A 16,860-nucleotide genomic window follows, 5' to 3' on the forward strand; every position below is an offset into this window, starting at 1 on the left:
GTAAAGGCTGAGCACAGTGTTGTCAGCCCAAGCATGCTACCACAGGTCAGCCAGAACTCAGACTGCAGGGAGAACACAGCTCTGGGGTGGATGGTCACAAAAAGATAAATACCACATGGTGATGTGGAATACAATCATTTAAGTTCAAGGTTGCTCTCCTTCAAGTAAAGCTGCTATCCGATCCATTAATTCTTTAAAGTTTGCCATTCTGTTAAGAAAATTATTGCTATGGAGGAGCTTCCTATATTTGAATTACACATGTAGGTAAATATGAATGCTCCATTAATGACAGCTTACCTGTGCGCACCTTCCTAGTTCTTTCCTGTCCAGATACTGAAATATATTGATTGCCACTTCGTAAGGTAGTTGGCTATTGAAGAAGGGCACGTCATCCATTTCATTCTGAGAAGGAAAAAAGAAAAGAAATAAGCTTACAATTCTGAGATATGAAAATGCACATATTTACAGGTCCTTTAAGTTACTGGCAATAGTCTGAGGTGGTGACAAGAGATGATGCTGATTCCCAGGAGCGAAGCATGCTCACTATTCCTGGGAGCACAGTCATTGAACTCATCCAGAACTTCACAGCCACTCTCAGTTCTCCCACCCCCACAAGCCCACCTTCCTCACATTCATGTATCAACTCCATAGAACCAACTCCCGTACTGCTTCAAGACGGAGAAGCAAGGGTGCCATCTCACAACCTGGGGTATGCCACAGAAGTCAACGCCAAAGTTTGTGGAAAGCCTCTCAGCTTCTAAGGAAAGGTGAGGAGAGGCAGCCAAGAAAGAGCCTTGAAATCAGGGAGGCCACTGGTCCTCCCAGGACAACAGCTACCCACCCCCAGCTTGGAGGGGAGTGGGAGCGCCCACAGCGCAGAAGTGCTGACCTAGGTCGCTCAAGTGTTTTTCATCAAGAAGAGGGGAAAGGGCTGTGAACATGAGCAATAGGTAAATAAACAAAGTGCTGTCTTGAGTAAGGTGAGCTCCATCTCCCCTTGGCCACTAGAGAAGCACAAGGTTGCCTAACATTCTCAGGAGCTCGAGCTGGTTAACCTGAGGGAGCCAGTGCAAACAAAGCACTTCTTTGGTGTCATTTATTAATGCAGAGAAATTAGAGCTTGCCTGCCTTTGGATAAGCAATTAGGGATGAGGTAACAGGCTTTATTTGAGAGATAAGGCTGTCATGATGATCCTGGTAGCACAAAGAAATATGAGTGTGAAACAGAAAAAAGGCCAAGTGTACATACGTATCCCTCTGCCTGTTCTCGAATCTACCTGCCAAAGCACTTTGGTGTGCGCTTCTGTAAAGCTAGGGAAAGCAGTGCTCTTTGTCCCAATAGAACTTAATACAATTCATTTTTAATAAGCTTTGGCTGACATCAGTGACTTTCTGGTTGCAAACAAATTATTAATTCACCACTGAAATATAACAGTTGTATACTGCAAAGCTGCGTGAAAAGTCTCAGCATTTTTAAGGGAGTGTGAGCACTGACTTAAATCCTACCGAGCAACAGAGTGAAGATTTTTCTGGAATCATGTTTCCATTCATATAAGAGTCTCAGGCTAAAAAATAATCCAGGGCATAAGAAGGTAATGTATTCAAAAACAGCTCAAGGCTAAGCATGAAGGCCAAGAAAGATCTCTAGAGGAAAAAAGAAGAGCTGACAGTTCTCTGTGGGTAAAGAAAGAACAGAATGTTAAATCAGGACAGAAGTGTTGGCTGTACAGAAAACAACAGGAAAAAAAAATCTGCAAGTATAATTGGAAGATAAAGGGATCCTGGCCTAAAAAAATAATGGAAAGTCATTGGTCTCATGTCAGGCGAGGCCCGCTCCTACAGTTAATCGTCTTTACTCATCCTCATCAAGAAAAAGAGGCTTCATTTTCTCTCTGCCCAGATCCAACTTGAGACTCATTATCAAAACCATGGAGGGAGTCGAGGAAAGCACACACAGTAAGAGACTATCACTCACAGCCCTGGACTTCCTTTTGCTTTCTCTTCTGGATTACGTGAGTACCGGGAAAGGCGGAGGTCTACCTTATCCACCTGGTAAAGAAGTGAGAAATATGTTCCTTGTCCTCATACAAGTAGAATAAAGGCAAAGAAAAGTCCACGCTCATGCAATCTGAACTCATATTTATCTTTTTTTTTTCCACTGCCAGAGATGTGCCAGGCATTGCTTTCTTCCATCAGTCCCTTTGGGACTCACTATAAAGTGGTGTCTGGACTTGGTGTTACTGCAATGAAGCGTGAGAAATCATCTCTGCTTTCAGTTTTGCTGGGGCCGAAGTCACATTTCCAGTGTCAGGAGCCTTCTCCCTTTTGCCTACTGAATTGGCCAATTCTCTATTCTCATCCTAGAAATAACACCTCTGCCTTAGCATACTTCAATCTCTGCCACCATCCTCCTTGATCCCAACTCCTATGATCTCTGGGATGCAGTACAACATGGAAGTTTAGAGCACAGAATCAAACTGATCATACTGGTTCTGCCATCTGACTAGCCATGAGTCCAAGTTAACTGTGTCTGACTCTCAGCTTCCTCATCTATAAAACAGATGTGAACATACCTATTAGGTTACTCATAGAGCAGTTAAAAGAGTAAAATGAAATATACATGGAAAGGGCTTGGTACAAGTACCAAGGCTAAGCATGTAACAATTGATTGTTAATACTACTATTTTCTTTCCTTGAGTGACAATCCACGTCCCTTTATTGTCCTTCAGCAAATATTTGTTGACTAGGTCCACATTTCATGTAGCCCCCACACCAGCTTGCTGTTTATACAGAAAGTTGTCTTCCCTTGTCAAATGATACACAGATGTTAGCTGATGATAGTAGAAAGGGGATGGTACAGCAGAGGCTACCATTCAGGAGTCTCAACAATCAAAGTATCCACACAACAAGGTCTTTTCCAAGAGGATTCTTAAAAAAGAATCATCAGTTTTAAAAAGGTTATACCTCAGTAATAACTACAGAAGGATCTGTTCTAGTGCACAGCAGATGAAAAGGAGGCAGCCAACAGGGTGTGAATGACCAGACAGGGGTGTTAGGGCCCCCCCACCAACAAACCATCAGAGATGCCATGCTGCTCTCACTGTTAACACACTGGTTGCGATGGTTCTTATCATTTATAAGTTCTGAAGGGCAAGAACTGCTTCAAAGAACTGAATTACAATTAATTTTAATTAAAATTACATCTAAACTCCAAAATGATGGTCAATCCCAAAGAGATCACATCCCGGACTCTTTCCTGTAAATGACTTTTCCTGTTGCTAACCACTAGTTGGGGAATGGCAGGAAAACAACACAAACCTGAGAAAGGTCCATATCTCTACATCTTAAGAGATATGTAGACCCACAAGATCAGGAGACCAAATGCTCTAATTTTATGTTGCACACTTGCAATCTTTTGACAAGACATTCCATCATTGGCTCCTGTAGTGAGTGCTGTGAAGAGTGCTCAGATGTCCCCTCCGGATCCACAACATTTATTCCCCCAGATGCCCAGAATGCTGTCTGCTGTCTGTCACCGGCTCATAGCTAGTACCTTTCAAGGCACTGCCCTTTCCCAAAAAAAAGCTGCTTCATTCAAGGTTACACTCCTTCCTCAAGGGCAGTGCGCATCCAATGACCACTCTTTTTGTTTGTTTAGGGCTGCACCTGCAGAATATGGAAGTTCACAGGCTAGGGGTTGAATGGGAGCTATAAGTGTGGGCCTACACCACAGCCACAGCAACACCAGATCCAAACTGCGTCTGCAACCTATACCACAGCTCACAGCAATGGGAGATCCTTAACCCACCAAGCGAGGCCAGGGATCAAACCCTCATCCTCATGGATCCTAGTTGGGTTTGTTACCTGCTGAGCCACACAATGGGAACTCCCATCCAATGACTACTCAATAACTAAGTACAAAGACCTCAATTTGGGACTTCTCAGAAAGGCCAAACCACGAAACCACCTCCATGCAGATTTCTATATCAGTGTCTGTTTCACAGAAAATCCAACCTTTATTCCCAAATAGTCCTGTGTTCAACATATTCCCAAAGGTTCTTATATACAATTCCAGAGACATTAATCTAGGTAACCCACTTCCCTTTCTAAGAAGGAGGCTACAATGGAATGCAGGTAAGTTAGTGATGTCTATTATACCAAAAAAAGCAAATAAAGCTAGAGTAGTTTCAAGGTTAAGTAAATAACTCATAAACTTCACTTTGTTATTATTAGTAAAATCACCTGGGAAACACTTTACAAATGATTGAGAGTTATAAGCGTGTTTGACCCCATGATTGAAAATGCAATTTTTTATAGGTACACATGATTTGACAAGGATGCAGTGCCACATCCTGGACAGAGGCTGTAGCACAGTAACCACATATACCTTAATAGCAGCAGCAAGATCTTAAGTGCTCTCATTTGGCACTTCCCATAAGTCATAAATATAAGACAAAAAAATATTATTTGCTATTTGTGTGTGGAGAAATACCTTGCCATCTAAAGGGTGCTAACAGACTTCCACCTAAGCTGTTTTGAAGCCTACAGCTACCCAAAAAATAATGGACCACATTAACCAATTATATCTACAGTGACTTAAACATGGAAATGTACATGACAGCATTTCAGAAACTAAGCTATTCCAAGAAGAAAAAGAGATTAAAGACACTGAAAATATCATTATAGGGAAACTTGGTCATATTATAAAAATTTCACTATGACTACAACATTTAGAGAATAATTTAGAATGGCCAATTTTTTTTTCCCCACTGTACAGCGTGGGAATCAAGTTACCTTTACATGTACACATTTTTTTCCCCACCCTTTGTTCTGTTGCAGTATGAGTATCTAGACATAGTTCTCAATGCTACTCAGCAGGATCTCCTTGTAAATCTATTCTAGGTTGTGTCTGATAAGCCCAAGCTCCCGATCCCTCCCACTCCCTCCCTCTCCCATCAGGCAGCCACAAGTCTGCTTTCCAAGTCCATGATTTTCTTTTCTGTGGAGATGTTCATTTGTGCTGGATATTAGATTCCAGTTATAAGTGATAGCATATGGTATTTGTCTTTGTCTTTCTGGCTCATTTCACTCAGTATGAGAGTCTCTAGTTCCATCCAAGTTGCTGTAAATGGCATTACATCATTCTTTTTTATGGCTGAGTAGTATTCCATTGTGTATATATACCTCCTCTTCCGAATCCAATCATCTGTCGATGGACATTTGGGTTGTTTCCATGTCCTGGCTATTGTGAATAGTGCTGCAATGAACATGTGGCTGCACGTGTCTCTTTTAAGTAGAGTTTTGTCCGCATAGATGCCCAAGAATGGGATTGTGGGGTCATATGGAAGTTCTATGTATAGGTTTCTAAGGTATCTCCAAACTGTTCTCCATAGTGGCTGTACCAGTTTCCATTCCCACCAACAGTGCAGGAGGGTTCCCTTTTCTCCACAGCCCCTCCAGCACTTGTTATTTGTGGACTTACTAATGATGGCCATTCTGACTGGTGTGAGGTGATATCTTGTGGTACTTTTGATTTGCATTTCTCTTACAATCAGCAATGTTGAGCATTTTTTCATGTGTTTGGTGGCCATCTGTGTATCTTCCTTGAAGAACAGTCTCTTCAGGTCTTTTGCCCATTTTTCCATTGGTTGATTGGCTTTTTTGCTGTTGAGTTGTATAAGTTGCTTATATATTCTAGAGATTAAGCCCTTGTCCATTGCATCATTTGACACTATTTTCTTCCATTCTGTAAGTTGTCTTTTTGTTTTCTTTTGGGTTTCCTTTGCTGTGCAAAAGCTTGTCAGTTTGATTAGATCCCACTGGTTTATTTTTGCTCTTATTTCTATTGCTTTGGGAGACTGACCTGAGAAAATGTTCATGATGTTGATGTCAGAGAGTGTTTTGCCTATGTTCTCTTCTAGGAGATTGATGGTGTCCTGTCTTATATTTAAGTCTTTCAGCCATTTTGAGTTTACTTTTGTGCATGGTGTGAGGGTGTGTGGGTGTGTTCTAATTTCACTGCTTTGCATGCAGCTGTCCAGGTTTCCCAGCAATGCTTGCTGAATAGACTTTCTTTTTCCCATTTTATGTTCTTGCCTCCCTTGTCAAAGATTAATTGACCACAGGTGTCAGGGTTTATTTCCGGGTTCTCTATTCTGTTCCATCGGTCTGTCTGTTTTGATACCAGTACCACACTGTTTTGATGACTGTGGCTTTGTAACATTTCTTGAAGTCTGGGAAAATTATGCCCCCTGCTTGGTTTTTGTTTCTCAGGATTGCTTTGGCAATTCTGGGTCTTTTGTTGTTCCTTATAAATTTTTGGATTGTTTGTTCTAGTTCTGTGAAAAATGTCATAGGTAATTTGATAGGGATTGCATTGAATCTGTAGATTGCTTTGGGTAGTATGGTAGAATGGCCAAATTTATGCTACAGAAGACCAGTAAATTTAAAAGTATTAACATTCTTTCAGATTTAAAGAAAAATATCCTTTTGACAACATACATCCTGGCTTTTAATCTTTTTTTAATGGTTCAAATATTGATTTTCTACCCACTATTAGTGACTTCTGTCCTGTATATACATCAAAATATTTTGGAGAGTGTGTATGTGTGTTTCAAAACAAAAGCCACTTCTGTTCTGTATTATACATCAAAACATCTTGGAGGGGTGTGTGTTTCAAACCAAAGGCCCAGGGTCTCACTCAGACCTGTTGCCCCAAATTTTCAGGGGCAGGGCTCAAGCATCTGTTCCTCAGGAATCCTCATGCAAACCAAAAGTTGAGAACCACAACCCTAACTTATAGACAGATATAAAAATAAACCCTTTCCCAAAAAAAAAAAAAAAAAAACCACCACAAAAGGGTCATGTTACTTTGTTAATTCAAAGTCAGTGAATACTAGATTTTCCCAAAGTCTACTGGACTTACTCCAAAAATGCTAAAAGAAATTGCAAATAGATCCATCCCCAGGGAGGTTGATTTGTACTCTTATGTGCTAATGTAAGACTAATTCTGTAAATGGATTGGTTTTGTGCCGTACTGTTAGAAATTTAATCTGTCTTCTCTTGTTTAGTAGAAGAAGGGATAATTACTAAGAGCCAAATCAGTAAAAAGTGAAGAAACTGACTTAAGATCTGTTCCCAATGTACATTTCCAGGGCAAACAGAACACGAACGATCTCTCTAGATGGTGTTTTAAGAAACTGAGAAAAGCACCGCGAGTTCAAACAATAGATACATAACATTTCTGCTAAATCTGCCACTGAAAGAAGACTGTTTTCTAAAGGAATTTATCTCAACTTTCCACATACAGCTAAAGAGGAGAGCAGACCCACACAATCTCAACCAGAAGGAATGGATGAGTTCCAGTTTCACCTGCATTTTCTTTAAAATAAAATTGGTTGATTGGGGGGAAGCTCCAAAACACTTTTTCAGATAAACAGGCATTCATTTACATTCCCAAATGTGTCTCAAAACACATGTTCTTATTTATACAAAGGAAAAAAAAAATGACAGAAGTCCACCAAAATGTTATCAGCTGTAGTCCCTGAGCAATGACATTACAAGAGATTTTTGTTTTCATCTATTCTTTTGATTTCCCTCAATATTTTTACAATGACCATGTGATACTTCCACAATGAAAAGCAATGCATTTCTAAAATAAGGTGTTTTATATTCAAAACACTATCGGAATTCAGGGCATGACAGGTGCTGGGAGGAGGGGTGGTGCTGTTAGCAAATGTATAAGAAATGATGTCAACACTCAAAGAGCTAAAATCTTTTAAAGAGATAAATCATCGCCATGTAAAAGAGAATAAAAACTTGAGTCTACGAAAGGCAATAGAGATAGTCCCCCAAGGCATTCCCAAGTTCATTAGTAAGCCAGCTATTTAGAACTTGGAACTCATTTCTCCAAAGCAACAATGCTATAAAGAGTGGTTAAGTTCCCAAGCAACCCACAAAAAGCCAGTTTATCTTTTAACCTAATCCCCCTGCCTCGCTATAAGAGCAAAAGGTATTCAACAAATTTTTGTGAATTGCATATGTGGATGATAAAACTGAACTATAACACCACAATATCTAACAAACACATTGCATTGCATCATTGCATACAGTAGATGCACATTAAATGTCATGGGACTTTGTTTTGTCTTTGGTTTTTTGTTGTTGTTGTTAGGTTTTTTTTGTCTTTTCAGGGCCACACCCATGGCATATGGAAGTTCCCAGGCTAGGGGTCAAATTGGAGCTGCAACTACAGCTGCTGCCAGCCTACACCACAGCAATGCCAGATCAAGCCAAGTCTGCGAACTACAGTGCAGCTCATGGCAATGCCGGATCCTTAACCCACTGAGCAGGGCCAGGTATCAAACCCAAGTACTAATGGATACTAGTTGGGTTTGTTACAGCTGAGCCACAACAGGAACTCCAGAACTTGTTTTTAAATGGGCTTCCCAACTTCAAGAATCATTCTCATTCACAACCAACAGGTACAATTCCCCTGGGCACTCTGACAAGGGATGGACACAAAATAGCAATCTAAAGGATTGAGGCTGGAGTTACTGTTGTGGCTCAGCAGGCTAAGGACCCAACTAGTATCCATGAGGATGCGGGTTCAATCCCTGGCCTCGCTCAGTGAGCTAAGGATCAGGTGTTGCCATGAGCTATGGTGTAGGCTGCAAACGTGGTTAAGGCCGAGCACTGCTGTAGCCTAGGCCAGCAGCTAGACTGATTCCACCCCTAACTCAGGAAACTTCCATATGCCACAGGTGGAAAGGAAGGAAAAATAAACAAAATATTCGGGCAAGCACAAGAGGAGGTGATCCCAGAAGGCTGGGCAAATGGAGAAAGCTAGTGAGCAGAAGAGGCTGAACCTTTGCTTTCAAGCCCCCTGTTGGTCTATACTGAGATAGATTAACTTTTCTCTCCAGAAAGAAGTCAGGAGAAGGAGGAGGAGCTACCCTGTCAAAAGCTTCAGGTCCCAGAGGGGCCTATGTGGGTTATGGGTTGTTGTAGTGAGTGTTTCACATAGGGGATCCCAAACACTCCAGGCATACTCATATCATTATATAGGACTGCCTTTATAATTTGTGGATCCCGGCACAAAAAAATATGGGGCCTCTTGTTTAATAGGAAGAATTTCAAGATGGCAACAACAGAGCATTAAACTAAGCACAAGGCGCTTCTCAGCCTGGGGCCCCTTGTGATGATATAGGTCACACAGGCCCATAAGTCCACCTGGCCCTGGTCACACAGAACTTTGCACTTACCATTCTCTGCCTAGAATCCCTTCCCCAAATCTCTGCATGCTTGCTCCCTCACCTTCTTCCTTAAGTGTGAACTTCCCAGGAAAGCCTTCTTGAACGGCACTAGAAACAATTACAGCCCCTCCCCGAACTCTATCCCTTCCACCTGCTTTTTCTCCAGAGCATCTATTAATTGATAATTATTTGTTCATTGTCCATCTCCTTCTTGCCTAGAGTGGAAGCTTGATAGGAGCATGGATTTGTCTCTGTCTTATTCATTGCTGTAGACTCAATGTCTAGAAGTGTGCCTGGTACCATGAAGCTATTTAAAAGAGTACTTGAGGAGTGAATTTGAAGCCCAGGCTGCTTCAAGCAGTAGAACCTTCCAACGGACAGATGACCTAAGTTACAAGTTGTTCTCATGTATACAGAGACCATTTAAAAACATGCCCAGGTAGACACATGCTCATTCTTAACAGGAAAAAATGAATGGCATTGACAAGAGGATGTTTTAGTTGGGAGAAGAGAGAAGGAAGAGAACCTTGGGCTGGAAGGACCAGGGGAGAGTTAATAAAGGAACAAGAATCAAGTTAAGCCTTAAAAGGAAGACAAAGAACAGCAAGAGGATAAGAAGTAAATCCAGGTAAGCCAACATGAGTTTACATTTGATTCAATTGGCTTCTCACTTTTTATTAGTGAGTTCCATTGTTTCTAATTAAAAAAAAAAAAAAAAGAGGAAAGTTAAGTCACCAAATTGGTCTTGTTGATAACATAGATGTAGGCTCTGACAAATTAAATATTAACAAAGCAGATGGAATATAAGAAAATGAATGTATCTATATGTATGACTGGGTCACTCTGCTGTACAGTAGAATTTGGTGCAATATTGTAAATCAACTATTATGTAAAAAAAAAAAACCTGGAGTTCCCATCGTGGTGCAGTGGAAACGAATCCGACTAGGAACCATGAGGTTGAGGGTTCGATCCCTGGCCTCACTCAGTGGTTAAGGAGCCGGTGTTGCCGTGAGCTGTGGTATAGGTCACAGACACAGCTCAGATCTGGTATTGCTGTGGCTCTGGCGAAGGCTGGCAGCTGCAGCTCTAATTAGACCCCTACCCTGGGATCCTCCATATGCCGTGGGTGTGGCCCTAAAAATACATAAGAAAAAAAAAAAAACTAACAAAGTGAGCAATAATTCTTGGCCAGCAGTATTAAAACTTTTATCAGGACTGAAAACCCAAATCATAATGCTTTGAAAGTTCACACAAGTTCTAACCACCATGGAGCCTCCTTATCAGGTTGCTGTTGGAAGCAGCATTTCAACTCCACAAATGCACACAGGGCCCACATTATTTCAACTCCACAAATGCATACGGGGCCCCTACTGCAGTTAGTATCATAGGTGGGGGTACAAGAGGAAGACAACAGACACTGCCCTCCAAGGATTCCAGTCCAAGAGCAGGGGACCAAGGACTTATCAGGAGTAAGTCTTAGCAAAGAGGAAGTGACAGTATGATGAATACTTCTGCAATGCTAATGATAGTAGTAGCACCAGCTTTAATTTACTGGCTACTTATTCTAAGTTGGGCTTGGTGCCAAGAATGTTCCATGCCTTCTTTCATTGCCTCCACACAGGATAATACTAGCATCAAGTTCATTTGATAAGGCAAATAAATTAACCTGCCTGAGGTCAATTAGCTAATCAGCAGCAGAGATGGAATTTGAACTCTGGTCTGCCTGATTCCAGAGCCTGGACTTGTAATCAAGGCCACCCTCTTCCATTAATGTCACTCTTTTAGTTGAAAGAAGCAAAACTGTAGGCTTCTGTGATCAGGGACTATGTCCATTCTGTTTATGGCTGATTCCCCGGGACCCAGCTGATCGATAAATATATGTTGGATGAACAGAATACACCTACATTCCTACTGTAAGTGCTGCTTCAAACACCTGTTACAAGTGGTCATCTTTTGTTCCTATCCAGCATCCGTTTCCTCTTTCCCACTTTTCTTTCATGAAACCACCCCACTCTTAGTCAACATGGGTTAGGTGGGGCTGACCCCACTCTTATTTTTAGGCACGGATAGTGAATACAAGACTGGACAATTTACATCAGTAACTGGTTGGAGGACAGACACATAACCCAGTCTGGACCAATGGAAATTTAAATTCATGTCTTTTGCTGCATAAAACAAATGTTCTTTTTCCTCTGGGTTGCTAAGCTTATAGAATACAAGACTGGAGTTGTTAGTAGCCATTTCATCCCAAAGTGGGGAGAGCTTGTCTATGAATAAAGCCAACAAAAGGAAAGCAAGCCAAGAGATAGAGATTTCTACAAGAAAACAAACAAACAAACCTAACTATACGAGGTAATGGATGCTAACTAAACTGCTAATCATTTTGCGAATCAAGTTCTCACACTGTACCCCTTAAATTTATACACTGTTCTACACCAATTATTTCTCAGTAAAACTGGGGTGGGGTAAGGAGAAAAAAAGATGGAGAGATTCTTAGTTACATTATAAAAGCACCTAGAACGTGGACCACCACCTGGAATTTTGAGTTATGTGAATCAACAGATTCCAGCTTGGGTTTTTAAACCAGTATGAGCTAAGTGCTGACTGTTTGTAGCCCAAGTCCTGATGCATTACCTAAATAGAAATGAGACCAAGCAACTAGATTTCACAACCACCACAGTGAAGAAAGCAACAGTGTACTTGCAATTATACTCATGTGGCTCTACTACCTTGGAGAGGCCTGAGTTTACTGAGAAAGGGAAAAAAAAAAGTTTAAAAAAATAAAAATTAAAAAGACCAAGTGCCCACTGCGTCTGAATTTCTATCCAAGGATGAATCATTTCTTTCACTAATTTAACCATACACCAAGAAGATCATTTAGGTGTCCCTAACTTACCATGGTTTTAAGCACTATTACTAAAAGCTTCACAAGAGAAGATGAGGCTTAAAAGGAGTCACTTCTAAGTCCTCATTTCAGCTGGGCTTGTCCATCAAAGGCCCGGCCTGCACCTGTCCATATGACACTACAAGGTGGTGCTGTTCACACACCCATCAAGCAGTAATTGAACTCCTGACTGCTAACTTACTAGTTGTTCTTTGCTCTAGTGATGATACTGAAGACTGAAGTGAAAGACTTCACCAAAAATACAACAGGATACGCCAATATAACAGAATGCCAAAGGTTGGAAAAAAGTGGAGAGTAGACATTACGAGGTGGTGCCAGTATTTTATTTCCCTTTTATGTCAACTGGATGAACCTGTCAGTTTCTGGGGAGTCCCAAATACAACTAAATCTTCCTTTTCAGGAGTCACCCATAGATCAAAGAAGAATTCTTGGGAAGCATTAGGCAAAGATCATAAACTCATGACCTAAGGCAGATCTAGCCCATGGAGAGGTATTGTTTTCTATTAGTTAACAACTAAAAGTGGCCGAGTTCCCGTCGTGGCTCAGCAGCTAAAAAACCTGACTAGCATCCATGAGGAGGCAGGCTTGATCCTTGGCCTCACTCAGTGGGTTAAGGATCGGCGTTGTCGTGAGCTGTGGTGTAGGTCCCAGATGTGGCTCAGATCCCGAGTTGCTGTGGCTGTGGTGTAGGCCGGCAGCTACAGCTATGATTAGACCCCTAGCCTGGGAACCTCCATATGTCACAAGTGAGGCCCTAAAAGACAAAAAAAAAAAAAAAAAAAAAAAAAAAAAAACCTGAGAGTGGAAAGAATTTTTGTGGTAGATTTTTAGATTAACTAGTCCCTTAATTTGTACATGCCTTTCTGTATTAAGCATTTGGGTACCTCTCACTCTGGGTATGGCCATGTAAATTGCTTTAGCCAATGAGACAGTAACGACCTAGGCAGAGACTTCAAAAGCACTTGGGTGTTGGGACTGGCCCTCCTGCTGCTCCCATAACTTTGGTAAGGCCCACCCAGGGCTAACCTGCTGGATGATGATGTTATGTGTAATGCAGAAACACATACATAGATAGAGCCAGAAGCAGAGCTGCCTTGATGATAGAAGATAATGTCAAACATGTAAGTGAGCCCACCCAAGCCCAGCCCAAACTGCACCCTGCAAGATGGTGAACTAAATAAACCTTGGTTGTCTTAAGCCAAAGTGTTGGGGTTTTTTTGGGGGGTGGGGTGAGGGGAGGCAGCAAAAACTGATAGAATCCACACAAAAATACATAATCACATTTTGGAAAAAAAAAATACATTAAAACTGCAATACCAGTTGCAATACCAACTGGCAACGACCAGCTGGTCAGTACGGAGGCTCCAACTTTTAGCCCAGCCATAGCATACATTTCCCAATTTGTTACTATCATCTCTTCCAGGGTCAATTTCAGTTGCCATATGTCATCTCAGTTGGGTGGTGGTATATTTATGGCAAAGAAGAACGTAAACTATTATATTCCACATACTCCAGTTACTACGAAAGTGGAAAAACCTATACAACCACTTTGAAAAACTGTTACTACCTACTAAATCTACATATATGCATACCTTGTAACCCAGCAATCCCACTCATAAGCAAATATCCAAGAAAAATGTATACACTCATTCCAAAATATGTACAAAATGTTCACAGAAGCATTATTCCTAATAGCCTCAAACTGGCTATTAAGAAACTAGTTATCAATAATGCCCATCAACACAAGAGCTAGTAAACAAGATGTGGCATATTCATTGGGGAAAAACTCATACATAATGCCAAGCACAAGAACCCAGACACAAAAAAAGTATATGCTGTGTGATTCTACTTTGTTCAAAAATCAGACAAAATTAAAATAAGGCCTAAGAAGTCAAGTGAGTGGTTACCTTTGAGTGGAAGGGTATATGTAAGGGTTCTGAAAAGCTGGTAATGCTGGTCTGTATCCTCGACACTGTTTACATGAATGTGTACATTCTTGGAAATGCATCAAGATGTACCTTTATGGTTTGTACACTTCAACAGAGAAGGATTTAATTTTTAAAAACTGGGAGGAGTTCCCATTGTGGCATAGTAGAAATGAATCCGACTAGTATCCATAAGGATGTGGGTTCAGTCCCTGGCCTTGCTCAGTGAGATAAGGACCCAGCATTGCCATGGGCTGTGATGTAGGTTGCAGATGGGGCTCAAATCCTGCATTGCTGTGGCTGTGGTGTAGGCCAGCACTACAGCTCCAATTTGACCCCTAGCCTGGGAACTTCCATATGCCATGGGTATGGCCCTAAAAAGCAAAAATTAAAAAAATTAAAAAATTTTTAAAAACCTGAGGAACAAGACCAAGAGGAGGGCTGGGCTTCAAGAAAAATGGTTAAGTATTTTTCTTTAGGGATATCATGAAGACAATTTCTACACCATTATGTTTACTATTTAATGTAACAAACAGAACAGTAGCCATTATAAAATAAATCATTGCAAAAGTATGGCTGGAATCTGGAGAAGACACATAACCTGATGGGCTAAGAAAAAAAGATCAGGAGTTCCCGTCGTGGCGCAGTGGTTAACGAATCTGACTAGGAACCATGAGGTTGCGGGTTCGGTCCCTGCCCTTGCTCAGTGGGTTAACGATCCGGCGTTGCTGTGAGCTGTGGTGTAGGTTGCAGACGCGGCTCAGATCCCGCGTTGCTGTGGCTCTGGTGTAGGCCAATGGCTACAGCTCCGATTTGACCCCTAGCCTGGGAATCTCCATATGCCACGGGAGCGGCCCAAAGAAATAGCAAAAAGACAAAAAAAAAAAAGAAAGAAAAAAAGATCAAATGAGTAACATGAAGCATCTGCATTTCCTGCCTGCAGTGGAACAGGTGGGCTCTGGGACTTAGAACCACTCAAGACAAATCCAGGAGTTCCCGTCATGGTTCAGTGGTTAACGAATCCGACTAGGAAGAATGAGGTTGCAGGTTTGATTCCTGGCCTTGCTTAGTGGGTTAAGGATCCAGCATGGCTATGAGCTGTGGTGTAGGTTGTAGACGCAGCTCGGATCCCACATTGCTGTGGCTCTGGTGTAGGCCGGCGGATACAGCTCCGATCAGACCCCTAGCCTGGGAACCTCCACATGCCAAGGGAACAGCCCTAGAAAAGGCAAAAAGACAAAAAAAAAAAAAAAACAAATCCAAGCCTTTTCTATAAAAGCTGTCATCATTTCTCAGACTGAAGGTACTGGGTCCCTTAAATCAATTACTTTCTTAATCCTCCTCTGCCAAATCCTGCCCACTGGAGAGGGTCATTGTGAGAACCGAAGATAATGTCTCTAAACCTTAAGATAGTACCAAGGAGACAGAAAGCAGGCATGCAAAAAATATAATTTCTTGTAATTTACAGCAGTGTTAATAAAGACTGTTAAGTACAAGAAAGCAAACAAAAAAACCACTAGTTGTGCACCAAAGGTCAGATGTCACTCACAGTAGTGTAGAGCCTGGTAGAACCCTGATTCTGAAGGAAGCAGGGGGATCACAGGCATATATTTCAGACCAGGCTTCTTCTAACCACATATGAAACAGATTCTGAAGTTGCTTGGATCCTCCAGTAGGTAGGCCTCTTCCATTTTGAAGATGCTTTATCCAGGGCTCCACTATTTTTGATATCAATGCATATGCCTCAGGAGTGTCAGGTCTAGAAAGCCTCAAGAATACAGACCTCAAACCAAAAGAAGCTTTACAACTGAAAACAGTGTCTCAAACTTGCCTGATCATCCCAATCATCTGGGCCCCTCCTCAGGAAATTGATGGAGTAGGTTTGGGAAGGGCTGGACTTAGGTTTCAACAAGACCTAAGGTGATTCTTATAGCAAGTCAAATTTAGGGAACTCCTACCTGGTGAAATTTGAAGTCAAACAGACCTGTGGACAGCGGCACATATATCAATGAAATTAGAGCACACCTCATACCACACACAAAAATAAACTCAAAATGGCTTAAAGACTTAAACAGAAGACACAACACCATAAAACTCCTAGAGGAGAACATAGGCAAAACATTCTCTGGAATAAATTATACAAATGTTTTATTAGGTCAGTTTCCCAGGGCAATAGAAATAGAAACAAACAAACAAACAAAAATCTTAGGTGGAAACTAAAATGAAAGCCTAAAAAAAGTAAGTCCACATGACTCACTGACCCACCCAGACCCAGACCTGCAGTCTCCACTTTATCGGACCTCCACAGGCAGAACAACCAAGCCCATAAAGCAGCTGACTTCCCAAGGACAAAGACAGCTCCAAAGAGAAAGTTAAATTTTATACCATGATCTCAACCACCATCCCAGACCTATAGCACTCAGCACACAACCCCCTGCCTATAAAACCTGATTCTCTCCCAACAGCAGAGGGGCTCTGAGTTCCTCTTGCTTAGTGCTCCCGGCCACTCAGCTGGTCAATAAATCTCACTTAAGATTGCACTGCTCCGGTCAACTTTCTTTCCCTGGCGCTCTAACATTTTGGTGCTGATACCAGGGAGGGTTACCCAGCCCTCCCTTCCCAATTTCCAGGTTTCCATGAATGCTCCAAAGGCTTGGAGGGATGGCTCAAGACACCAGCCAGGGCTACTCTCTGCAGTGTTCTGAAAGTCCCTCTAGGGGCAAGCAGTTTTAGCCTGAAAGGGTGGAAGCTTCCTCTGTTCCTAAACTCTCTCTTA

General features: G+C 41.7%; 1 protein-coding gene across 5 annotated transcripts in view; it reads right to left on the reverse strand.

Moving 5' to 3' along the window:
* Positions 1–16,860, reverse strand: part of FBXW8 (F-box and WD repeat domain containing 8) — a 168,706-nt gene that overhangs the window by 105,223 nt on the left and 46,623 nt on the right. For all 5 annotated transcript variants that reach the window (XM_013990336.2, XM_021073706.1, XM_021073707.1 and 2 more), the window contains exon 2: positions 298–402. In XM_013990336.2, the coding sequence (XP_013845790.1) occupies positions 298–402 (105 nt within the window). The remainder of the gene's footprint in view (positions 1–297; positions 403–16,860) is intronic.

Source organism: Sus scrofa, chromosome 14 (genome assembly GCF_000003025.6).
Source record: "Sus scrofa isolate TJ Tabasco breed Duroc chromosome 14, Sscrofa11.1, whole genome shotgun sequence".
In the NCBI taxonomy this organism is placed as follows: Eukaryota; Metazoa; Chordata; class Mammalia; order Artiodactyla; family Suidae; genus Sus; species Sus scrofa.